Below are 26713 nucleotides of genomic sequence, written 5' to 3' on the forward strand. Positions count from 1 at the left end.
AAGAAGACCCAGGTTCACTTTCCGGGTTCTCCCTGTGTGGAGTTTGCATGTTCTCCCCGTGTCTGCTTGGGTTTCCTCCCACAGTCCAAAGACATGCAGGTTCGGTGGACTGGTGATTCTAAATTGTCCCTGGTGTGTGCTTGGTGTGTGTGCCTTACGCCCTGTGTTAGCTGGGATTGGCTCCAGCAGACCCCCCATGACCCTGTAGTTAGGATATAGCAGATAGATAATGGATGGGTGGATTTTCTTGGGTAAGTCTCTACAAGCTTTGCACACCCAGATTTGGGACGTTTCTCCCTTTCTTCCTGGCAGATCTCCTCAAGCTCCGTTAGATTGGACGGGAGATGTCTGTAAACGGCCATCTTCAGGTCTCTTTACAGATGTCCTAGGGGATTTTGGCTGGCCATTCAAGGATAGATAATAGATGATAGCCCAAAGTCCCTCCAGGGTTGTCCTGGTTATATGCTCTGCTCTGTGAGCCACCACCCCAGTCTGAGGATGTCTGGAGCAGGTTTTCTTCAAGGACCTCTCTGTATTTGGCTGCATTCATCCTCCCCTGGTCCGTACCCCTGAGAAGCACCACAGCAGCATGACGCTGCCACTATCACACTTCACCGTTAAGGGTGGCGTTAGGCAGCTGAGGAGCTGTGCCTGGTCTTCACCAAACTCAGAGCTTGGAGTTCTACCCAGAGAGGTCCGTTTCTGTCTCATTTGTCCTCATGCTCTCAGACTCCCTTAAACTGACCTATGCCTTTTACTTTAAGAGTGTCTTCTGTCTGGCCACTCCACCATCAATGCGTGACCAATGAAGTGCGGCTGAGATGGCCATCCCTCAGACAGGTTCTCCCATTTCAACTATTGGTCATCTCCCTTACTAAGGTCCCTCTTGCCTGGTTACTCTAGAAAGAGTCCTGGTGGTTCCAAATGTCTTCTGTTTCACAATTCTTGACGCCACTGTGCTCCTGGTCAGGTTGGGCAGCAGGCACTAGTACAGCACGTTGCTGCTCCCACCACACAATGAAACAGCTTAGGTTCCTGGTTGGCAGACACGCGGTCCAGTCCCACCCTCTAGAAATGACCCTCTATCTGCTGCAGCTAGGTGTTATGTGGGCGTCCTCTTGGCCTGGTCCAGCCACTCGGGTCCTCAACAATGATCACCCTCAAGGAAACACTCCACATGGCTGTAGTGCCGTAACTGACGCTCCCTCACAATGCAGATAATGTGCTACATTTGGGACTCCATGAGCAACCGCTCATTCAACACAAAGTCAATTCAGCGGAACCCAAGGATTCTCTAAAGAGACACAGTACTAAAGGAGTCCAGTCTTCCTCTCAGGTCACTGGATAGCAGCCATGTCTCGCAACCATATAACAAGACAGGAAGCTCCGGGAGACATTCATAGAGCTTTAGAAATGGTTTTAGCCCCCTTGCCCTGATCCAAGCCTCACCACAACTTCATCCCGGAGGTCTACACAGAGTTCCTTGGACTCAATGGCTTTGTTTCCAGTCCTGGCATGCAGTGTGAGTTGTGGGACCTTCTGTACACAGATGTGTGTGTGCGTGCCTTTCTAAATGATGTCCACCCAACTTAATTTGCCAAAGGTGGACTCCAGTCGAGTTGGAGACACATCTGAAGGATGGCGCTGACCACACTCACAGTGCATCCGGAAAGTATTCACAGCGCATCACTTTTTCCACATTTTGTTATGTTACAGCCTTATTCCAAAATGGATTAAATTGATTTTTTCCTCAGAATTCTACACCCAACACCCCATAATGACAACGTGAAAAAAGTTTACTTGAGGTTTTTGCAAATTTATTAAAAATAAAAAAAATTTGAAAGCACATGTACATAAGTATTCACAGCCTTTGCCATGAAGCTCCAAATTGAGCTCAGGTGCATTCTGTTTCCCCTGATCATCCTTGAGATGTTTCTGCAGCTTAATTGGAGTCCACCTGTGGTAAATTCAGTTGATTGGACATGATTTGGAAAGGCACACACCTGTCTATATAAGGTCCCACAGTTGACATTTCATGTCAGAGCACAAACCAAGCATGAAGTCAAAGGAATTGTCTGTAGACCTCCGAGACAGGATTGTCTCGAGGCACAAATCTGGGAAAGGTTACAGAAAAATTTCTGCTGCTTTGAAGGTCCCAATGAGCACAGTGGCCTCCATCATCCATAAGTGGAAGAAGTTTGAAACCACCAGGACCCTTCCTAGAGCTGGCCGGCCATCTAAACTAAGCGATCGGGGGAGAAGGGCCTTAGTCAGGGAGGTGACCAAGAACCCGATGGTCACTCTGTCAGAGCTCCAGAGGTCCTCTGTGGAGAGAGGAGAACCTTCCAGAAGGACAACCATCTCTGCAGCAATCCACCAATCAGGCCTGTATGGTAGAGTGGCCAGACGGAAGCCACTCCTTAGTAAAAGGCACATGGCAGCCCACCTGGAGTTTGCCAAAAGGCACCTGAAGGACTCTCAGACCATGAGAAAGAAAATTCTCTGGTCTGATGAGACAAAGATTGAACTCTTTGGTGTGAATGCCAGGTGTCACGTTTGGAGGAAACCAGGCACCGCTCATCACCAGGCCAATACCATCCCTACAGTGAAGCATGGTGGTGGCAGCATCATGCTGTGGGGATGTTTTTCAGCGACAGGGACTGGGAGACTAGTCAGGATAAAGGGAAAGATGACCGCAGCAATGTACAGAGACATCCTGGATGAAAACCTGCTCCAGAGCGCTCTTGACCTCAGAATGGGGCGACGGTTCATCTTCCAGCAGGACAACGACCCTAAGCACACAGCCAAGAAATCAAAGGAGTGGCTTCAGGACAACTCTGTGAATGTCCTTGAGTGGCCCAGCCAGAGCCCAGACTTGAATCTGATTGAACATCTCTGGAGAGATCTTAAAATGGCTGTGCACCGACGCTTCCCATCCAACCTGATGGAGCTTGAGAGGTGCTGCAAAGAGGAATGGGCGAAACTGGCCAAGGATAGGTGTGCCAAGCTTGTGGCATCATATTCAAAAAGACTTGAGGCTGTAATTGCTGCCAAAGGGGCATCGACAAAGTATTGAGCAAAGGCTGTGAATACTTATATACATGTGATTTCTCAGTTTTTTTATTTTTAATAAATTTGCAAAAACGTCAAGTAAACTTTTTTCACGTTGTCATTATGGGGTGTTGTGTGTAGAATTCTGAGGAAAAAATGAATTTAATCCATTTTGGAATAAGGCTGTAACATAACAAAATGTGGAAAAAGGGATGCGCTGTGAATACTTTCTGGATGCACTGTATCTATATATATATATATATATAAGCACTGGTCCGTTTGCAGCCGGGCCTGCTGCCATTAGCACAGACTGGAGAGACGCACCACTTTCAATTTTATTTCTTCAAGAAGACTTGAATATTCGGCAGCTATTGCATAATAATAGTGATAATTTTTTTTTTTCATTTTTGAGCTTCTTGGACACCCCAAAGGTAAAATATCTCACAAAATAATTTTTCCCATAAAAACAAAAAAATCCAGGGCCGAAAGGGTCAATAAATTTGCAAACCTTTCTGAAAATGTTTCGTCACTTTGTCACTATGGGTTATATCGAGAGTAGAATGAGAGGGAAAAAAAGGCCAGTTTATGAATTTAAAATTAAATCCAGAACACAATAAAGTCTACAGGGGTCGGAATATGTAGAGTCCCCTGTACGTTAAGGCCCACAGCTAACACCCGGATGGGCGCCGTGCCCACTGTCTGCTAGAAGGAGCTCAATAGCGCTGAGCACTCTAGCCTGGCTTCGTTATTTTATTTGAATGACTTCATCACGATTAGTGTTACAGACCCCCCGATTCATATGGGGATGGGGGCAGACAGCAACAAAATGAAGGGCCAAGACCCCTCTCTGAAAAGCCCCCTCAAACTTTTTAACACCAGTAGCCGTTGGAGCGCTCGGAGGGCGCAGTAACGCCAGCGTAGCTAACGGTCTCCCCTAAGAACTTTTGCTTGTTTTAGTACTTCACTTTTGCACTGCGGCGACCACAACCCCCGGCCTCGGCGCTCTGTCCAGCAGGCGGTCTCCAAAGATCAGTCTAAACACAAACGGCGCACTCCTGAGGGGTTCATCCTAAGGCACATGGCCTTATCTGCAGGGTGTAGTCTTCTTTTACTTCCTCTGCCACCCCAGTAGTACTATGGCTTACATAAAAACAATAGACGGAAGAATAGCAAGAACAACACAATCTGCATTAGACTGTGAAACAGAACCCTTCCAAGCTTAATGAAAGGCATGTCTACAGCTTTTTTTTTTTCCCAAATTCCAGAATGATCTGTCCCACTGAGGCGGCCCCTGAGCCCGTTATCAGGAATGCTGCGCTTCTTCTCCTCGGAGTCTGATAAGACGAGCGCTCTGCCCTTACTCCGGCTAGTCAATGGCACCCTCTTGTGGCCAAGTCTCAGCAACGCAAGGACGCAGATTCTAAACGACAAACACCACGGGAGACAGCCGACTTCTCGAGAAGCAGCGGATGTTATAAGCGGCAGGTTTTAATGCTGAGTTTAAACCTGTGATCTGGTTGGAGACGTTTACGAAAAGGCGCTATACCTCGCAGTCAGGGTGGCCTCTTCAAGTTATTAGCCTGCTTGTCTCAGTGAACTCTCTAGCACCGCACACTAGCTTTGATAGCTATTCGTTCATAATATCACAGCAGTTGAAATCTCGGAAGATAACCATCACAAGTAAATATAAAGATCGTTGTGATACATTTTTGTAAGTTCTATGGATAAAATCGAACAAGACTTAAAAGATGGTCAACCCATCATCTCACCTTAGCGTGAAGAATTAGCACCGTCAAAATGAACATCCTCTCCAGAGTATCCACATCAACAAATCAGACTCCGTCATTGAATCATTCATCAGGAAGTCGAAACGGCCACTCGACGTAGATCTAAAGGTGACGGTGACACGGCCCTACCTAACGTTCAGTTATACTAATATACACACAATAAAACAATCAAGAATCCACACCAGCCTGGTTGTAATGGAAAACAAATCCTGTTCTAAATCGGTCATGTATGCTCTGTTTGTGCGCCATTCAATCCTAACTATGGCCAGTTTACTCGCAGTCCAGTGCTGCATCAATTACTTAAAATATAATGTGGAATCAGTGCAGGACACAGTCCGAGGAGGATACACGATAACCCCGTGGATCAAACTTCTTAGCCTCAGTTAGTGTGTAAATTACGGAAAATGTGTAGACAACGGGTTATAACAACTACTCTCCAAATTTAACTTTCCCACTCAAAACAAAAAAAAAAACCAACAAATTCTTTACATGACATAAAATAATTGTGTTTTCTGGTATCACGAAGCTTTTTCTAGTTACGTTAACACCGTTAAATCATGAAATTATTTCCTTTTAATGGAAGCCAATCAGCTTTGGGGATTATATTTACACGCCTTACAAGTTTAATGAACGTGATTATCCTATATTTGCATACAGCACCGCCCCTTTTGTTGTATTGCGATCCAAGAGATCGCCACATCTGTACAGCTGGAGAAACTTCAAGCAAATTGATTATTTACAAATGCCGCGGGTTTTGTGTGATTGTGGAAACTGATTTATGAAACATTTTTGTTATAGACTGGCAAATTTATTGTCCACCCCACATTAGAAAAGCGATTTTTTTCTTTGTTTCTTATACAATGGAACACATCATGCTAAGGTTACACAAAAACTGAACTCATCCGAAATAAATGAAAAAAAAAACAATAACTAGGTGAGTTGTACTTCAGTTGGTTTAAAACAGGACCATTGACGCAGGCAATGTTAAATGATGCAGCAACATCTATTTTTATAATAAGCTCACCACAAGTTGATTGCGAGGGTCTGATGTACTTGGACTTAATGTCTTGGTCATTGGTGTTACTTAAATTAAAATTACTTTTCTAAAACTATCAAAATAGGTCAATTTCGTATACGTTTGAATTTATTTCGACTTTATGCTGACGTTCTGCCGTCTTTATATGTTATTAGATCGACATTATCTGAATGAATGGAAATGTGTGGCATAACGGATTTCTTTTTGTGAGTGTGGGTAATACCTCGGCTCCCTAATACGCTTCCGTACATCCGACCTTACTTTGATGTTTTCCGCAGATGCCATTACCTTAAACGTATTTCCATCCCGGCGGTGACAGGAGAGTCTCCCGCGGTCGCGTCACTGCCGTGCTACCGCGCTCAGTCCCCTACTCTTTTGCACAGTTCTTTAGTGTCTTTTTTCACTCAAAAAACGCATTAAATTAATTATTGCTTTATAACTTTACATGGCAGAATACGATCGCTTAGTTAATGGTTAAAAAATGTAAAAGTGAAAACCGCTTCGCTTAAAACGATTTCTCGACCTCAACATCAGCAACAGCGAAGCCGGCGCGTAAAAAGACCGCGACGGCGCTCTGCGGTGACGTGTTTTGTGTACAGTGTGGTTTCCATGGCGAGGAGGACTCGTGCAGCTCCTTCTAGACGCAGGTGGGTAACGAGAATGCCAAAGACGGAAAAATTCTGTGACTTGGACGGCACGGTGCCACCTGACCATTTTCATATCTGTTGACTTTAATTTAAAATCGTGACGAGCGTCAGAATCGATGCTGCACACAGCGAGACGCAAGGGAGAATCCGCTCGGGACGGGACGCCAGCGCTAAATAAAGTAGGAAGCCTGTCCAATCGGGACTGGTCTCCCCAAGACTCTCTTGTATACTCAGATATGGGGATAGATATTTGAGGAATAAACCGCAAGACAATGATTATATTTTTATATTACGTACATTAATGAACCATCAACAACAAATCAAATTAATAATATTTTGAACAATTATTATAAAAGTAAAGTTGAATATCGGACTCTGCAGCTGCATGAATAAAAGGTAAAGTAGCCTACCACGGAAATAGCCCAAAAGTTGAAAGAAATCTAGTTTTTGTACCCAATACTTGTATGCAAAATTTGGTTGACCTAAGTGAAGCTGAACTCAAGTTATCGTGTTCACACACACACAGGCACACAGACATAATTCCAAAATGGTATTTTCGGACTCGGAGGTCTAAAACATTGAGGTTCATCAAAATGTTGAGATCATATTCGAGGAAGTAAAAACGACAGGCAGCTAATGGGCCGAGCAGTATGTGATGCGCAGGTCCGTGATGGAGTCTGGTGGGACATACAGGAAGGACTTACCTTCGAGGTTATGGGCCAATGAACGTCTCAACCTGACACTTAAAAATGAATAACATCCATCCATCCATTTTCCAACCCGCTGAATCCGAACACAGGGTCACGGGGGTCTGCTGGAGCCAATCCCAGCCAACACAGGGCACAAGGCAGGAACCAATCCCGGGCAGGGTGCCAACCCACCGCAGAAAATGAATAACAGCAACAACATTTATTTTAATCAGCACATTTTCATACAAAGGTGGTAGCTCATATTGTTTTACCGCGTTTGAAAACGTTGCTACATGCAAAGAAAAACAAATTTAAATTTAGATAAGAATAATAAAGGGATCTTGTTTAGAAAGCGGACACCATCTCCTTCTTGTTGTTTGTTTTAGACTGGTCTACCCCTACTCCAAACCCTGAACTTAAGGTTTGTGGGGGTAAGGCCAGGTACACCAGGGTCCCTAATGTTAAAAATTTAGAGTAGGTGCCTAATCTTAAAATAGTGTAAGGGTGCCTAATTTTAAAAACAAGTGGCGTCCACTTTCTGAACAATACATAAATAATATACACAAACATAACATATATATACTGTATATATGTATATAAAATAATATAATACTAGCTGTGTAAGCCTGTGTTGTAAATAGCCCGGGGTCCTAGAAACCTTTGAAATCGTCAGATTAAAAACTGAAATGTAGAGATGTCAGGGAATTGAAAGGAACTGCTCTGGGCGTCTCTCTCCTAGGAGGATTCGTGTTGCTGGCGTGCTCACATCGCTTGTGCATTAGTGGCGGGAGGAGAAGTAATAGGGATACCGTTTTGCCGATGTTAGCGACTTTGTCTTCGGAGGTTTCGTTTTGCCGACGTGCTCGCCCCGCTTGCCTATCCTCGGAGGCAGAGCCCTTACCCCGACTCCACATCTCACTTCCGGGCCGGACAGACAGACACACTTTCACACGTAGACGTTTATATATAAGGTATGTAGGAGAAACAGAGTCTTTAAAATCTAGAATTCATCCATCCATCCATTATCCAACCCGCTATATCCTAACTACAGGGTCACGGGGGTCTGCTGGTGCCAATCCCAGCCAACACAGGGCGCAAGGGAGGAAACAAACCCCGGGCAGGGCGCGCCAGCCCACCGCAGTAAAATATAGAGTTGTTTTTCATAATAAAGTCGGAGTCGATGAGACCATTTTAAAATACCGGTAAGTGTGGCTTAGAGGTTAGGACTTGAGGTTGTGTGGTCAGGTCCTGCTGGTGACACAGTGTGACCCTAAGCAAGTCACCTCACCTGCCTGTGCTCCTATTGGAAACACAAAAAGAAAAGTAATCAATGATATCTAAAGTTTTATAATATGCCCAAAAAAACGAGTAATAATAAAGTCTAAATTATTGGTGCCAACGGTTGTGGTTCATGTTAAAATGTGAGGGTAGTTTTGGGGGTGGTTTGGAATGGGAAGGTGAGAAAGTGGTGCCCCTTGTGTGTCATGAGTATGGACGTGTGACAGTTTTGCAGCTAAACATCACTTACCTTGTAATGGTGTAAGTTGCAGATGCACTATAATGGGGGTCTTCCTCTCTTCTCAGTACATTATATTTTGAGTAGTATGCCATTTTTCTACTGCTCCCATTTTGAGATTAAGCAGGGATGCCTAACAGTTTGGACTGATTGTCATCGCTGTCATGGGGACTGTGACGTTTGCTTGTCAAATGGGGGTTCTCCACTGGGAAGTGCGAAGCCCACCCACCTCCCAGTGACGTACACGTTGAGCTGATTAGAGACTTGAAATTGGCCCGTTGTGGATGTGGGGTCGGCTCCCACCATGTGTCAGGCTGAAGGGGTAGGCTGGCACCAATTCCCTGTCATCCCAGGTAATATGAAATGGATGGATGGCTAACATTCATAGACGTTTTCTTGTAATACAGTCCTTGTGTTATATTTATTTATTTATTTTTGGTTCTGCCAGTTGCCACCTGTCCATTTTGTAACCTGCTCATCAAGTTCGGTTGAACAAGAAGCACTGGGAGCATCGAGGAGCCAGGCCAGTCTGTCATGGGTATGGCGCTGCCACATGCAGGGACGTTTAGGAGCTTCCACTCAACCGAAGCCGTATATGTTTGGGATGTGGGAGGAGACCCAGAGTAACCCAAAAAATTTGGACGTGAGCGTCAGTAGGTTACCCGAAGTTACCCAAACTATTCTGTAACATTTCAGTAATTATTTTGCTGCTCTGATGCTGATCTTTTTGATCATAAAATAGGTCATTACGATAGCAATTGACGAGAATTTCTAATTAATTACAGAATCACGGCATTTGAGGGTTCCTCTTCTCCTGCATAATTTGGCTCAAAAACAAATCAGCACATCATCATCTCATAACAGACTTAAGTTTTGAGTTTGGGATTGTTTCCGTCCAGCCCTTTTAGCTCTCGACTGTCCTCAAGAAACTGTAATACTCAGACAAACACACATCATCAAGATTTCGATGTTTTTGGTATTGTGGACCCTTTGGTATTGTGGGGGGGGCACAAAGCAAAAAAAAACAGAACAGCAACAGCTGCAGACACAAAGAGAACACAGAAAGACCTCGCAGGTAGTCAACATGGCAGAGATACAAAGCCAGGGGCAGCTAGTGACGGCTGAGGCAACGCTGAGCGTGTCTGCTCCGGGTGTTTGCTCAAGTATAAGTGAGGTCACCGCTATGAAGGGAATACAGCGGACTCCTTGAGCTTCTCCCAAACTGGAGTCTCCTCTTTGATTGCCCAAAGTGACCCTTGAAATTGCCCTCCTTCTCCAAAATGTTTGTGCTGGTGATACTCATGGCCTGAAAAGTCATCCATTAACAATTTAATTTCAGTAAGCCGTCTTATAGCCGTCCTATCCGCAAGTTTCGCATGGTGAGGTGATACCCTCTCCTCCTCTCTGAGACCACTTTGTCTGCATGCAGTGGTCTTCCCCGTTCACAAGGTCATATTTTCAGGTTTTCGGGCCTTCCCAGCACACTCTGTAGTGTTTTGTACAGTGGATGGGCGCTGGCAGGCCTGGAGGCCGAGTGAGATGTGCTTAGCGTGCCCAACATGCCCTACCCAGTCTAAGCAGCCGGGCAGCACCCATCGCCACACCATCGGGCACCCCTACTGCCATGTACATTTCAGTTAATGTAAATCCTGGCACCACAATGGACTTTATTTTTGTACTGTGCCCTTCACTGAGTGTGCGCTCGTAGTGCTGTAATAAGAGTACACGAGGCCTACACATAGAGACACAGACATGCAGGAAGTTGAAGCAGACCCAAACAGATCAGCAAAAATGGAGTCTAACAGTACCAGTCCGTTAGCCTAACTGTTGATCTGTGGCCACAGTGACATCTTGACTAAGCGTGGTGGCCACTGACTGCTTAAGAAGTGATGGTGCCACATGCACAGGCAAAGCTGTTAAGCCAACCTTGGCGGGAATCTACATGTCAAATGCAGTCTGGTCACATCTAAACTTTAGAAGGTGGTCTTCACGCCTGGCCATGTTATGGGCATAGCAGAATGGACCACCACCTAAAGCTGTCAGAAGCCCTGTAGTTAGAAATAAATGACCAGTAAAGGGGGCCAGTGATGGGCCGACACATGCACAGGCAACGCTGTTAAGCCATGCTTGGCGGGAATCCACATGTCAAGTGCATTTTCGGCATGTCTAGACTTTAGAAGGTGCTTGATAAGTCGCAATGAGTCTATCAGGGTCAACAATCTTAATGTCGTCTTCATGCCTGGCTGTGTTATGGGTATAGCAGAATAGACCACCACCTAAAGCCATCAGAAGCCCTGTAGTTGGAAATAAATCACCGGTAAAGGGGGCCAGTGATGGCCGACACACATATTGTGCAGATTAACCAGAGTGGTGATGGAAGAGGCTCCAGTGAATACGCCTTACAGCGTGGACAGTATGGCACCAAAAACCAAGGTCTCACTGTGTTCGTGAATAATGAGAAGAATCCGTTGAATTGGGCTCAGGAATAACAGCGTTGAATACTGGAGGACAGGGCCGGCTTCTGCTCATGTGTTCAGTCCCAGTTCTTGCTGATGGGAGGTCCAGGATGTGACATTCGGCCCCTTGACTGACTCCATCCTATGGTGTGTCAGGGTGGCCCACAAAGAGAGGAACATTTGACTGAGTGGTGGATGAGTTGCCCCCCTTTGAGTGGAGTTTTTCAGAGTGTCACGGTTCAGCCGGTGTGTTACCCCTGGCTGGTGTTCTAAGTTGTGTCCCTTGCTTGTTTTGTTTAATTTTATACCATTTATTCATATTAATGTTTATCTGTTTTTCATTTTTGTGTGGGTTGGTAAAGGGGAATGGCCTTTGTGTTTTGTTGGTGGCTCCCAGAGGGGCAGGGCCACTTGCCCATCACTGCCAGGAACGGCCCTCTAGCCTATTTAAGGGGGGGGCTCCCATAGTTCCTGGCAGTTCATTGAACGCCATGGAGTGGAGAGGTCTTGTGAGTATCTGTGTTTTTGCTATTTCCTTTTGATTTCCCGGATATCGAACCTCTGCTGTGTTTCTCGGCTTCGTCTTTGGATTTGTATATTGGGACTGTGTAGCTCCGCTCCGTCTTGACTAAATTTTTAGGATACCGTATTGGGACTCTGTTTTCTGTGCCTTTAGGACAACTCTTTGTGTTCTTCGGAGCTTTGTGTCTGCACAGGCCTTATTAAGATTCGTATCGGCCCTTTGGGTTTCTAGTCGGGGTATTTTAACTGTGTTTTTTCCCCCTCTAGTGGGCAGCATTGGAAGTGTTTTTTGCAGCTGTGCTTTTTTGAACTCGGCCATTTCATGACAAATGCAGACAATGCTTCAGTCTATCAAGGCAGAAAAGTATGAAACATTTTCATTCCGTCCCCTCCACGGTCACTGGATTTCAGCCCAGTTGAGAATCTGTAGGATGAGATGGTTTACACCGTGGACATCCACCACCAGCTGATTCACAAGGAGGCACCTGAGAGTCGACGTGGACTGGCATCTCTTTGGCCTGCTGTTAATATCTTACTGAGTCCATGATGATGTATGAAAGAACAAGGGTGACCAACTTTTTATTTGAACTAATAACAACTACTAAAGTGGGACTAATGAAGCAGCCATTGTGGGTGTTTGAAATATAAAAGCTAATCATGTGTCCTGTTACATATCCCTAAAATAAGATTTAATTTCTTGACATGCCTGACTGAATGCATTTAACTTTTAACCAGTGTCACTGGATGATTTCTTGTGACTGTATGACTTCAAACTTGCCTCCTTTGATTTACAGATAGACAGCCAAGAACAGAAACCGTGTCTCATTTTGCCGTTCCTTTCTCTAGGCTTCTCTTTTGAAAGCACAGAGAGAGGAGATGCAGTGTGCCGTGCCCAACAAGACCCTCAGGGAGCTCCTGCAAGGAATCGATGAGGCCCACAAAGCTGACATCATGGTTTATACCTCAGGACACCTGAACCCCAACAAACTGCCAAAGCTGACAAGAAAAAAATCTGACGCAACCACCTGGGAGAGTGCCAAACAACCAATGGTCCATCTGAGAGAAAGGGGTCCTCCAAGAAAACAGGGAGAGTCACTGATGTTGGGACACAGCACGAAAGAGCCTGCTGCTGACTTCACTCGAAACCCGAGCGCAACGTCTTCTGAGTGGCCTCAGCTGGAGCCACATGTGTTAAAGTACGCCGTTCCCCATGTGAAGACACCCATCACCCCGTTTGGGACGCCCGTTACAAAAAGCAAAGTTGAGGTTCAGATCTCAGAGCCTGAAAATAACAAAATTCCAGGAGAATCCTTACGTGTGCTGGGAGGCTCTGCCATTTTGCTGAAAACTCATGAATCAAAGTATAGAAGGAGTTTTGGCTTCCAAAATTATGACATTCCCAATGTTATGCAGCCTTATCTCAGCGGCTTGACAAAAAGAGACCAGTTTAACATGTTACTTGGGTTTGAAACGGCTGTCCTGAGGAAGCAGGATATGTCAGAAAAGCAACGTCTGAGTGAACGCAGAGCAGCGGAGAGACACAAACAGAGACTTCACAAGGTAGGAAAGTACAGTTTGGATGACACAAACATCGTTGTCTTACAGCCCTGAACCTCGTTTAAAATGCAAGTCAATGTCACCCTCACTTTGGCCTTCCTTGGTTTCACATTTTTAAGTTTCATAAGGTGACGCACCACCATTTACTGCCTCACAGCACATGAGCTCCTGATTTGCAGTGGTCTGCAGCGTCTTGTGTGTGGAGTTTGAATGTTCTCCCCTAGTGTGTTTGGGTTTCTTCTCCCACCCGAAAGATGTGCCATTATGCTAACTAGTAGGAGTGAGTCTATACGTCAACCAGAGTAGAGTAGCTTCATTTTTCTAAAATGGACAGCAGCTCTACTCAGATTTGGATTAGCAGCTTCAGAGGTTGTATCTTTTGCAACCCATGAATCCATCTTTTAATCTTTCCTTCCCTGAAAACACTTAATCCGATTCCAGGGTGGTGGAGCATCACTGAGCCGCGGTGAGTGTGGCTTGGCTCCATGCTTCCCCTTCTGTTTGGGAGCCTCTTGAACCCACTACCCTCAATACCATAACTGAGACGAGCCGGGCAGATGAGGACACATACGTTGAAGACAAAGGGTAGATGTAAAAAGTGACAAAGTGCTTTTGTTAAAAACAATTCAAAAACAAGGTGTCCAAAACAGTGTAGTACAATCTTCCATAAATAAAAAAAATAATCCATCAAACAGGCGGCACGGTGGCGCAGTGGGTAGCGCTGCTGTCTCGCAGTTGAGAGACCTGGGGACCTGGGTTCGCTTCCCGGGTCCTCCCTGCGTGGAGTTTGCATGTTCTCCCCGTGTTTGCGTGGGTTTCCTCCGGGCGCTCCGGTTTCCTCCCACAGTCCAAAGACATGCAGGTTAGGTGGATTGGTGATTCTAAATTGTCCCTAGTGTGCGCTTGGTGTGTGGGTGTGTTTGTGTGTGTCCTGTGGTGGGTTGGCACCCTGCCCGGGATTGGTTCCTGCCTTGTGCCCTGTGTTGGCTGGGATTGGCTCCAGCAGGCCCCCGTGACCCTGTTTTCGGATTCAGCGGGTTGGATAATGGATGGATAATCCATCAAACAATGCAAGTAGTCGAGGTTAAAAACCAAGTCATCCAATAAATAATCCTTTAAAAGTGAGGCTAAAATTCCCAGGCAGGTATCTATCCTTTAACCCTTAAACCGCCACATACCTGGGGAGTTAATTCCCCTCCGGACGCCAAATACTTTTTTGCTGCACTTTTTAAGGAAATGTCACAATTCACCAAGAAGAAGTCAAATTTTAATGGAACACATTTTTTTCATGCAAAGAGCATCACAATCACTGCAACACTGATCATTTTATAAACAGCTAATGAACTGTAAAAACTATTAAAAAAAGTAATGGAACAATCTATTATTATATGTACAAGGTGCAACTGACGCCATTGAAGAAATTCAGTAAATCACCAAGCCAACTGCACTTGAACTGGCTGCACGCAAGCACACAGAGGCCAATGCTGACGCTCGCAGGCTAGTCTAGTGCAGTGGCTGAACCCCAGGGACAGTGACGCTGATTCACTAGGGGGCGCCAGTGGTCATGATCTGGCTACTCAACAAATGTACGGCACGGACTGATCAGCTCCGTGGTGCTGGCAAATTGCATTGCGAACCGACTATAGCTGGTTATGGCAGTTTAAGGGTTAAAATCAATTCCCGGTGCATCACTGGAACCTTGGCATCTTAGAATGAAGGGACACTCGCCGACAGACACCACCATCCTTCTCCAGGTTTGTAGTCCCTACTACTCCATGGCTCCCAGTAGGGTGCCACATCCGAAACTCTTCTTACCAAGGCCCGGGTCCTTGTGGCCATCTGTGTCCTCGAAAGGGCTCCCCACCTGCGCCTCCCTGACTCCCGCTACTTTCCTGGACTTGCGTGTAAGTGAGTCACTCCCTATTGCACCAAAACGCTCAGTGGATGTGACTCTCTTCTGCCCCTGATCGTCGGCCGCATGCTCCCCAAGGGGCTCTCCTCCTGGCTGCCTTCTCTCTCTTTTTCTGTCTCTCGCTCCTGCCTGCTTCTCTCTGTCTTTCTCTTTTCGATGTTTCTCTCATCTTTTTCTCCTTTTGCCGTACCGCCTCATCCCTTAAATGCCTCTGTGGGCACAGCGCCTCAGTCGTGACCTGCGGAAAGTCAATGGAGCAATCAAGACAGACCACACCATCATATGCAGGCACGCTCCGCCTCAATCACCCCACCAACCTCCCTCAGCCGCGCGAGCACACCCACCCACGGAGATTGAGACGACTATTTCATTCTTTATTTATTACAGACCCCATGCTGCTTATCCGCGGACCAACTGTTCCTCAAAGACATGACAGCTTCAGACAGTACACATCCTTTGTCACTCCTAAGAGGTCAGTTAGTCTAACCTACACATCTTAGGGGGGTGAAAGCCAAGGATCTCGGAGACACAGGAAAACCTGAAAGCTCCACACAGACATTGGCGAGTATTTTTTCTGTGCTAGCGTGTTCCTCTTCTCACTTGCTTCTCTGATTTTTTGTAGGAGCTCATGAAGGTCAAGTCTAACAGCCAGTCAAGAACCGAACGTCTGAGAGTTTTCAGTGACGTCTTTAATGATATTTGCAGTGAGTCACAGGTCTTTGGTGACATCTTAAAAAAGATTAAGGTATCTCATAAACTTAATACTATTATTTGCTATTGTTTTATCCCCTGCACTGGAGCAGTTGCTGTAGGTTGAGTAGAATCCTTGAACTCTTTCATTTATTTTAACAAATCGTCACGATTTTACCAAACATGCAATGTGTGCGTTGATGTTTTTTACTGATGGTAAGATTCCCAGAGTCTAAAGTTCTAGCCAAATGAAAAGATAGGATAGCTGACAAACAAGATGGGCCCTCCATGTAGATTAGCATGTATTTGGCTGAGAAGTCACTTCTGGCTTTTAGAGTGGCTAGACTCTTAGTACTGTTTTGGGTTGCAAGTTGAACTCTGCCAAGTATCTTCAGTGTAGCAAAGAGAGCAGACCATGTACAACTGGACGGCTCAGGTGATCACAAGACTTGGTAAGATAAGAATAACGCTTTATTGGCCCATTGAATTTCCACATTTAAGAACTTTGACTTGATAAGTAGCTCACATACAGCATATAAGACATGTTATGTGTACAATATAAAAGACAAAAAGATACATCGAGAAATCCAGATACTGCACATATGGGATATTACACTAGGTATATGTAAGAACACTGACTAAAGGTGGTTGGCACTAATGGTTCATGTATATAGATAATAATGTAAAATTCTTAGCCCTGCCTAATCCAGTTCAGTGTTATTGGATGCAGGACCTTTCCTGACAGCTCTGGCAGGACGGCGATGTATAACAGCGGCCACTCAGTGACAGCCACACTTACACAGGGGCCAGTTCAAGAATCACCAAACAAGCCAACCAGGATGTCTTTGATGACGTGAGTGGAAACCCGAAAATCTAAACAAACATGAGGAGAGCATCCAAAATCCTCACAGATGATAACAAGGCACAGGATATGAACTGAGTACACTGGGTCTTTGTATCCATAATAAACAAATCAATTCATGCAGGAATATACTCTACCTACTAATAGGAATACGAAAGCATGAGTAACCGTGTAAGCTGGGTGGTCTGCACAGTTGTGGGGTTAATGGCTGTGTATGAGTCTGTTTTCTAGGTGTTTATTCAACTCGTGTCATTATGATAAAGCAGGGATTTAAGATTTGTTCAGTGGTTGATAGGAGTCGATATGTGAGAGGAAAAGATGCTAGTTCTGTGTTTTGTGGTCCTGGCACCAATTGGGCGGTCTGAAACACACTATATAGTCAAACGTTTGTGGACATCTAACCATCACACCTAGTGTATATGAGTATGGTGGACATCCCATTTCAGACCCACAGGTATCAGTATGGAGATTTACCCTTTGCAGCTATAATGACTTCCACTCTTCCAGGAAGGCTTTCCGCTTGTCTGTGGGAATTTGTGCCCATTCAACAAGAAGACCCTTTTTTTTGTGGTCAGGTATTGATGTTGGATGAGAAGAGCTGGCTCACATTCAGGGTTCCAGTTCATCCCAAAGGTGTTGAGCAGGGTTGAGTTCAGAGCTCTGTGCAGGTCACTCAAGTTCTTCCATGTCTTTACGGACCTGGCTTTGTAAACAGGAGCACAGTCATGCTGGAGGAGTAAAGGGCCTTCTCCAAACTGTTGCCACAAAGATGGAAGCACACAATTGTCTAAATTGTCTTTGTATGCAGGAGCATTAAAAGTGCCCTTCACTGGAATCATGGGTCCTACCTCAAACCCTGAAACAGCCCCAGACTATTATCTCTCCTCGACCACACCTTACAGTAGGCACTATGCAGTCTCCTGGCATGTGCCAAACTCAGATTCGTCCATCAGACTGCTGGATGGTGAAGCCTGATTTATCACTCCAGCTGGCACTTGGCATTGCACATAGTGATCTTAAGCTTGTGTGCAGCTACTCGGCTATGAAAACTCACATCATGAAGCTCCCAATGTTGTGATGATGTTGCATCCAGAGGCAGTTTAGAGCTCTGATGTGAGTGAAGCACCACAGGATAGGTGATTTCTACTCCCCAGGCAGTTCACACTCGGTGACCCTGAGTTTGTGTGGTCTACAACTTTGTGGTTGTGCTGTTGCTGCTCTTAGACGCTTTCACTTCACGATACCAATTGACTGGAGGTGAGATTTAATACTAACTTGTAGACAAGGTGGCATCCCATGACAGTGCCACGCTTAAAGTCATTGAGCTCTTCAGTACGACCCACTCTACTGCCAATGTTTGTCAATGGAGGCTGCATGGCTATGGAATTGAGTTTATACACTTGTTACCAACGAGTGCGGCTCAAACACCTGAACTCAGTCATTTGGAGGGGTGTCCACACACTTTTGACCATGTAGTGTGTGCAGTGGTCTGGGTGAGAGGGCTGAGCAATGATCTTCTCAGCATGCTTTAAAGTCCTGGAGGTGGACGACATGGAAGGACAGGAGATACTTTACAGACATGAAGAGATTTTTCAGTCTATTGAGTCTCAATGTCTAATCCTTGTGCTTTTTAAAATTTATTATCCTCTTCAGCTTTTGACTTCTTGTGTCCAAGAGTGATGTTTGGTTTCTGTCTGAGGTGTACAATAGTGCTAGAAACTTTGTGAACCTTTTAGTTTTTTTTTTTATTTCTGCATAAATATGACCCAAAACATAATCAGATTTTTATTTAAAAATTAAAAAGTGACACAGAACATACTTTTTCATGTACTGTATTTATTGAGGAAAATTATCCAGTGGTTTGTATTTGGTACTAGCCATGTCCCACAGCTCCACCCGCGTAGAAGTGAAACAGGACAGAGAGGAGGGCCCTGCCCAGCTCCCCAATCCTGACGTCACGCTTCTCATTCTCCTCGGCCCCGCAGCCTCTGTCTCGGATTTGTGAGAATGTATCACTCCTGCAAGTGAACTATGATTCTTAGCACTAAGACAGAATTCGCTAATTCACCTGGAATGTTCAAGCAAATTCTAGAAAAAAGCCCAATCTAAATCTGTTGAGTAGTTTTCTCATTCGCTAGCAAAGAGGATGTAAGATACACCCCGAGGCTGGTGCGTGAGTGAGGGGGCAACTCGACCCACTGCGTCTCTCTCAGAGTCATGCAAATAAATCGGTACCACAAGCGAACTACGATACATATCGCAATGAGAGAAGTCGCAAAATCAACCGTAATGTTCAAGCAAATTCTAGAAAAAAGCCCAATCTAAATCTGTTAAGTAGTTTTCTCATTCGCTAGCAAAGTGGTTGTAAGATACACCCCGAGGCTGGTGTGTGAGTGAGGAGGGCGCCACCCCCCTTCCCTTGGCCCGCTGCGTGTCTCTTGGATTCACACAAGTAAATTGGTACCACAAGCGAACTATGATACATAGCGCAATGAGAGAACTCGCAAAATCAACTGGAACGTTCAAGCAAATTATAGAAAAAACCCAATCTAAATCCGTTAAGTAGTTCTCTTGTGAAAAGTAGACAGACACACAGGCAGACATATGTTGGATTTTATGTATACAGAGATATTCTTGGTTAAAGGCATGTCCCAGATGTTTCAGTTTAACAATATTTTAGCAAAGAAATGCATGCGTTTTGCACGTTGTGACCATATGACTGGATGACTTGACGTGTGGATTATACGACACGAACAATAAGATGGATGTTTTTGGTACTGTTTGCTGATGTCCAGCGTTGGTCCTCAAATGCTGCCACTCAAGCATAAACTTTGTTAAATTGCCAATGACAAAATCTATACAAAGTACAAGATCTGAAATCAAAAGAAACATTGCAAAAAGGCTCTAACCATTACTAGATATCCCTTTTCCTCACTATACTAAGATTCTGTCACATTTATATTTGTATTTTATGAGATTCCAAAAGCTTGGGTGCTGACTGTTCACACTGCCATCTTAAATAGTTTCAGTGTTTAATGCTGGGCTGCTAGAGAAACATTGACTGCATTAGGCGTTAAACCTAACAACAATAATCAGGAAATGATAGCGGCAGTGGAAGAGAACAAAACATAATCAGATTTCTATTTAAAAATTAATAAGTGACACAGAACATACTTTTTCATGTACTGTATTTATTGAGGAAAATTATCCAGTGGTTTGTATTTGGTACTAGCCATGTCCCACGGCTCCACCCGCATAGAAGTGAAACAGATTATGTGTTGTTGTAGAATATTAAAAAAATAATAATGATATTGTGTCTTAAAAATAATTTTTGAAATGATGGCCAGAACAGATTCCAATAAATGATAAACAATGTGGCAGGTGTATTACACAGTCCAAATGGCATCTCTATAGTGTTATATACGTCTGTAAAGTTTCCGAAAGATTTCACACATGTTGAGTCGATGAGTGTGGATGTGTCAGTAATGGTGCCCTGTAAATTGGTTCTTTCCTGAGTAGTTTTCAGCACCCTGTGACCCTGCAATGGAATACATGATCTTGAAAAATATATTAATTATAATTATTTCTCTTTTTACTGTTCTAGACAGAGCATGATCTGTACCTCTACTCACTTATTGAATCTCAATCAGCAGTTCACCAGAAGGTAACAGCACATTTTGTAATAAAGACTAAAGAGGTATTTCAAAGTTGGATATACCTGAAATTCTAAAACTAATACTTCATCCTGTTTAAGTTAAAACAACACTCACTTTTGTGGTTTTATAAACGATTAGCATCTGTGTATTTATTATTTTGTTGTATTTGTTGGAGGTATTTTTTATTTTCCTGCTTATTGCATATGCAAAAATAAACACTCTGATAAACAGGTTAGTAGCAATTTAGATACTACAGTAGGGTGTTATGATCTTACTGAAAACCTAGATTTGTAAAGGAGAATGCTGAAAAAGTTTAACCATGATAAATCTAATATTCTAATAAGATCCTTCACCAACTGTGGTGGGCTGCTGCCCTGCCCGGGGTTTGTTTCCTGCCTTGTGCCCTGTGTTGGCTGGGATTGTCTCCAGCAGACCCCCGTGACCCTGTAGTTAGGATATAGCGGGTTGGATAATGGATGGATGGATCCTTCACCAATAGCCCTACATTTCAAAATACCATCACATGCCTACATACACACAGGACATACATTTTTAAACTTTCTTAATCTAATTCATGGTTGCGGTGAGGCATACATTAAAACATCAACATATCATCCTCCATTGTTCACCACCACATGTGTCTTGACTGGTTACATTCTTCACATTCGCTTCTGGTACCCTAAAAAGTCTCTTGCTGGAAAACCAGATGTTTTGCATGGATTGGATGATGATATTGCGTTTTTTACATCTGTACACTAGAATTGAGTAAACAGAAATTATGGGTAAATGTTTAAAGGCCCTACTTACAAAAATAATATAAATAAAATGTGGCAAAACAAAAAATTTGGCTGGAGAAGAAGTGTTATAAAAAAAGGGAAACACAAAAACTATGTAAATTAAAGCATAACCATACTGTGAAATTTATAGTGCAATATTATGTACAATTTTCAATAAAAATTACAAGTCGAGTTTTGAAAGTCCCTAAAGTCTTACTGTCTACCACACAACTTGGTAGCTTACTCCAAGTGTCTATCATTCATTGTGTAAAGAAAAACTTCCTAATGTTTGTGCGCAATTTGCCCTTAACAAGTCTCCAGTCCATATGTTGGCGTTAACCATCGCAGTTGACAATTAAACTAGACGTATCTTAATCTGGAGGAAATATCCACAAGCTCTTTAGAAGCAGCAGACACGCTATTTCAAAGTACAAATTTTAAAGCTAATAACATTTTATTATGCAAGAGAACTTTTTAATTGTTTTTGTAAGTGTCCACTATGCTTTTCTCTTAAGTAACTTTCTGAAGTGAAAAGAACAACTCAATAGCTACATGCATTTATGGATGTGCACATTTGTCATCTTGTACTTTTGTGTTTGTACTGACTCTCTGAGATATCTTGAATTCCATTTTTAGGTATTTTCCCCCTCTTGTCTCCATCCATCCATCCATTATCCAACCCGCTATATCCTAACTACAGGGTCACGGGGGTCTGCTGGAGCCAATCCCAGCCAACACAGGGCGCAAGGCAGGAAACAAACCCCAGACAGGGCACCAGCCCACCACAGGTAGCTCACACACATGCACCAAGCACACACTAGGGACAATTTAGAATTGCCAGTGCACCTAACCTGCATGTCTTTGGGAGGAAACCGGAGTACCCGGAGGAAACCCACACAGACACGGGGAGAACATGCAAACTCCACACAGAGAGGACCCAGGAAGCGAACCCAGGTCCCCAGGTCTCCCAACTGCGAGGCAGCAGCGCTACCCACTGTGGCCACCGTGCCGCCTCCCCTCTTGTTTGCAGAAGTAAAATGAAAATCCTTGTAACTAGTAATTGCCATCTATTGTATTACATCTGAATGACAAAGCATATAACCTGATTCAGTCTCAGTTTCATAGTTTAGTGCAAGAAAATGTTTGAAAAAGAGAGATAATTTGGTCAACACGCAGCAATTGATGATTTTAAAGTATGGAGATTGCTTGAATGGGTTCTAGCAGAGGGTGGGAACACTGCCATTGCTGATCAGCCCTGTAGTTGTCAGTCCAGAAGAACGCTGTACAGAGAAAAGAAGCAAAAAAAAATAAAATTGATGAGCTTATTGGAAAGAAATGGTGTGTGACTGTAAGGGAGCATTAAAGGGCACCATGCAGTTTACGATTTGACAGATTTCTTTTACAAGCCAAGTAGCCAATTTTGATTTGCATATAATAATTTTCTATTAATGTCTTTACTGAAAGTTAGTAAAGTTAATACACTTGTTCGTTTTGTACATGTTGCAAATGTGATCACACAGTGTTCTACCTATTAAAACTCAACCCGATGAAGTCTTTATATGTTCATGCCAGAAAGCGTTATCATTATGTTTGACAAGCTTGCCATTTTACATTAAAGTATTTCTGTTTTCTTTCTTTTTCTGGATAGACGTTACTGCCTCAAATAGAGGACGAGAAAGTGCTGACTGCACAAGTCGAAGAGGCCAGGCAGGAGGTCCTTAGACTACAAAAGATTGCCAAAAAGGCTTTGAAGAAAAATGAGTGGTATGATGGCTTTTTGCAAACATAATCGACTCTGCGTTAAACATTAATGCATAATGTATTTGTTATGAAAATTTGCCAAAGTTTTTTCTGTTTATTTTATCACAGCCAAACACATTCCATTACAGCTTCTGTTAGGAAGTAAATTGTACTTCTGATACTGGAATTTTAAAACAGAGTGCGCCATACTTAAGTCTAAAAACCTGAGTGTGAAGATTTAGTGCGGTCTTTAAAAAGCACTCATTTGAGGATTTGAGCTAATGGGTCTTCGGTAAATTCATCCAAATGAAGCTTTTAATGTTTTTTTTTTACATTTTGTTCCAGTAATATTCTTAAACAGCTTTCATTTTAGTATTTATTTCATGCTTCAATAATTTTTATTGTGTGTTTTATAAATGTTTGCCTCAGCCTGAGAAACGAGCTGCAGACCGAGCTATTAAATTCTGGCGCCCCTGCAGAAAAAGGCAAGTAAACTCAAGCAAATTTACTTTTTATAATAATGACAACCACTTACGCTTACTACGGCAGCCTGTGGTATTTATCTTGATGTCATTAAGTGAAATCAAGCATGATATTTTAATCAGTGTGTTGTGTTTTATTTTCCTATAAAATGCATTGCAATGAAAGAAAGATTACAAGGAGGCACCTTTGATACAAACAAACTTCAGTTTTTGTTCTTGGGTTGAGTGCAATGTGTTTGCTCAGTGGGAGCCTATACTGGGAGCCACAACCCTCCATCCATTATCATACCTGTTTAATCCAATTCAGGGTCACAGAGCTGCCCTCCAGCATTTGGTGCAAGGTTGGGACTAACTCTACACGGGATGCCACATCATCTCAGTGCACATAACCTACATTTAATTTTCAGATTTTCACATCAGTAAAATATATTTTCATTTTGTGTTATTAAATAAAGATTATAGCAATCAATTTTACAATTTATTGAGTACTGCATAAGCTCCATTTTTTTTCTGTATGCTTGCATCAGTCAGCAAGGAGTCAAGCAAGGGAGACATCCAGTGCCAAGGGACCATTCCTTGTGAAGACCCAGCTGAGAAACAGTCAAAGGATCAGCAAGTCAGTCCTCTTGTGGAGAGGATCCAGACCAAGAGGAGACACATTCAGGAAGTCTGGGAGGAAATTACCATACTTGAAAAAGAATTGAAAGATGAAATGGTCCCAGTTGCTGTCATCAGCACCGTTGAGAGCTCAATTGAAGACGCTAAGGTAGAAATCATGTAGCGTTTTTCTAATGCTATCTTCTTTTTAAGATCTCTCATTTACTTTATTTGTGCAGTAATCATATCTTTCTACTTTCACACTGTGAAGAATATCTCTTCATGTGCACTGCATCACTGCAGGGAAGTATAGTCAAATCAACATGTATGGTAGGTTTGGTCCAATCACTATGTAACACAATTTTTGTTCCTGGCTTCCAAGAGTTATATTTCAACTGCTTATGTCTAAAGCCTATGGAAAAACGACTACATTCAGCACAAACTTTGATTTTATGACCACAGCCCAGAAAATTTCGTATTTATAGTGACAAAACAAGGGAATTTTTATCTTTTCGTTCATGCAGTCTTAAAAAGAACAACACTTGCATGGTAAATAGACAAAGACAGTCAAAACCACTCAAAAAGGTTCAGAAATGAGTAGGTGTTCTAGATTTGCGACTGTACTGCAAATCGCTTTCTCGAAGAAGCCCCCAAATGTAGTCCCCAATCATGTTTTCGTTATACTGTCCTTGGTAACGCCGTTCAAAGTCCAGTATATCCTGATGAAAGCGCTCGCCTTGCTCCTCTGAGTAAGCTCCCATGTTCTCCTTGAATTTGTCAAGATGAGCATCAAGGATATCTGCAATATCTTCCTCGCTGTCTGACTTGCTGCTGTCTCCTGAAGATGGCTGAACCCTCTTTGGAGGAGTGGGAACGGGCAGCTCGGGGCAGTGTGGTACTGGGGCAATGGAAGAAGGAATGTCTGGATAAACGATTTGAGGTGCATTCTTGTCAGTGCGACGTTTGGTGGGATCCACCATGCAGAAGTAGCAGTTGCTTGAGTGGTCAGTCGGTTGCCACCAAATTCGCGGGATAGCAAACTTCATGGCTCTCTTTTCTCCCCTGTACCAACCTTCAAGAGTTTTCTTGCAATATTCGCATGTGAAATGAGGTGCCCAGGGCTTGTCTTGATCCCCAACAGGCATGCCGAAGTATGCCTTGTAGGCCTCGCACATCTTACGACATGCTTTCATGGAATACTTTCTCGCTCTTATCTTTATAAATTGTCCACAGACGTAGCAAAATGCATCTGCTGGGTGCAAGCAACCTCTTGATGCCATCTAAATCAAATCAAAAAAATAACATAAACTGAATTGTTGGTTCGAGTCACCTGTGCTTCTATACTTGTATGACTGCTATTGGACAGTCCGAGAACGTTCTAGAAAGTTCTAAAAGTTTCTTGAAACTTCTAGATAATTCTGGAAAATTCTAGAAACTTCTGGACAATTCTAACAGTTCAAGAATATTCTAGAAGACTACTCAGTATTGAATGCGAATCGAGAATTTTCTCGAAAACAGACAAATTTCAAAATATCATTGTCCTGATCACAAAAGCAAAGTTTTTGTGGAACAACAGCTATTTTCTATTTTTTTTAGGCATAACGGGTTAGGAAAACACACTTTGTACCCAGGAACAAAATAAAAATATTTTTGATTATAATCAAAATATGTGATATTCTGCTAAAAAAAAATCATCAAATGGAGGACCTGCCAGCTTTACCTTCTTGACAAGAAGTGCTGGTCCTCTGAAGATTTAAAGTTTTCTTCTAGATTCCCCAGTTTCTTTCTCTCTGTCATGCAATCTAAAAAAGGAAATGTTTCCTTACAGTTCCAAGTGACTAGTTTCAAACCCTAGCCCATCTGAGTTTGTATGTTTTTTCTAAATCTGCACTGGTTTTCTTAGGTCATTTGCGGTTTTTTTGTTTTGTTTGTTTTTCTTTTGGAAAGATGTGAACAACTGGACAGCACTCACCTCTTTAAGCATTTTCTCTGCTGTGGAAATCCATTGGCCTGGGTACATGGGTGCTGGCGTGCCTCAGGAAGGATCCTGGCTTGGATTGGCTTGCAAAGTTGGGGAAAGTGAACACAGACAGTGTTATCTGTGACCTCAAATGAGTGATGTGAGGTGGACCCGGCGGAGTGAATGTGTGCTGGAAGGAAGATGAGAGAGTGAGGAGCACCAGGGAGTAAGCCGTGGAAGATCAGGGCAGAGTTTGTGTGGCCAAGGAAGCAGAATGTGGCTTCGGCTGTAAAATAGCCCTTGCTTTCTGCTCCAAAAGCCTTAACAAAACCCCAAAAAACTAATATCACTAGTTTTGTGATTCACATTTGCAAAATCACATGCAAACACATTTTTGGGGCGGTTTTGCAAAACTGTTTGTGAAATTAGCTTTTTTTGCTCATCTCTAACACTGCTTCTTCTCTGTCCTTCAAGGAACTGGGGTTGATTCCCATTACACTAATTTTCTGTGTTCTTCCTATGTCTGCATACCACAGACATGTGTGGCAATACTACTACTTATACTACTGCTACATGTATGATACGTCTGCAAATCCTATTCTGCTTTGCATCTTATAATGCCAGGAAAGGTGCCGTCTCCATGATCTGTTCAGGGTTGGTTCATGCCTTGAGTCTGATGCTGATAGAATAGATTATCCGTAAACCCATAATAGACAATTGAGGCTGACATGAAGATGGTGTAATAAAATTATGATAAAAATATGCACTTAAGAAAAA

The 26713-nt window shown here is 43.4% G+C and overlaps 2 protein-coding genes across 4 annotated transcripts in view; one reads left to right on the plus strand and one right to left on the minus strand.

Annotated features, from left to right (window-relative positions):
- LOC114666111 (protein quaking) overlaps positions 1 to 26713 on the minus strand; it is a 1435209-nt gene that overhangs the window by 687623 nt on the left and 720873 nt on the right. The gene's annotated exons all lie outside the window — the stretch shown is intronic.
- Positions 6463 to 26713, plus strand: part of LOC114665861 (uncharacterized protein C6orf118-like) — a 28696-nt gene continuing 8445 nt past the window's right edge. Inside the window, exons 1-7 of one of the 3 annotated variants that reach the window (XM_051919355.1) lie at positions 6463 to 6521; positions 12551 to 13264; positions 15796 to 15918; positions 20330 to 20389; positions 22806 to 22921; positions 23327 to 23386; positions 23911 to 24145. In XM_051919355.1, coding sequence (XP_051775315.1) covers positions 12581 to 13264; positions 15796 to 15918; positions 20330 to 20389; positions 22806 to 22921; positions 23327 to 23386; positions 23911 to 24145 — 1278 coding nt within the window. In that variant the 5' untranslated portion in view covers positions 6463 to 6521; positions 12551 to 12580. Of the gene's footprint in view, positions 6522 to 6629; positions 6701 to 12550; positions 13265 to 15795; positions 15919 to 20329; positions 20390 to 22805; positions 22922 to 23326; positions 23387 to 23910; positions 24146 to 26713 lie in introns of those variants that run through there. The other 2 variants (XM_051919353.1, XM_051919354.1) reach the window with 2 other exon arrangements.

This window comes from Erpetoichthys calabaricus, chromosome 15 (assembly GCF_900747795.2).
Source record: "Erpetoichthys calabaricus chromosome 15, fErpCal1.3, whole genome shotgun sequence".
NCBI lineage: Eukaryota > Metazoa > Chordata > Cladistia > Polypteriformes > Polypteridae > Erpetoichthys > Erpetoichthys calabaricus.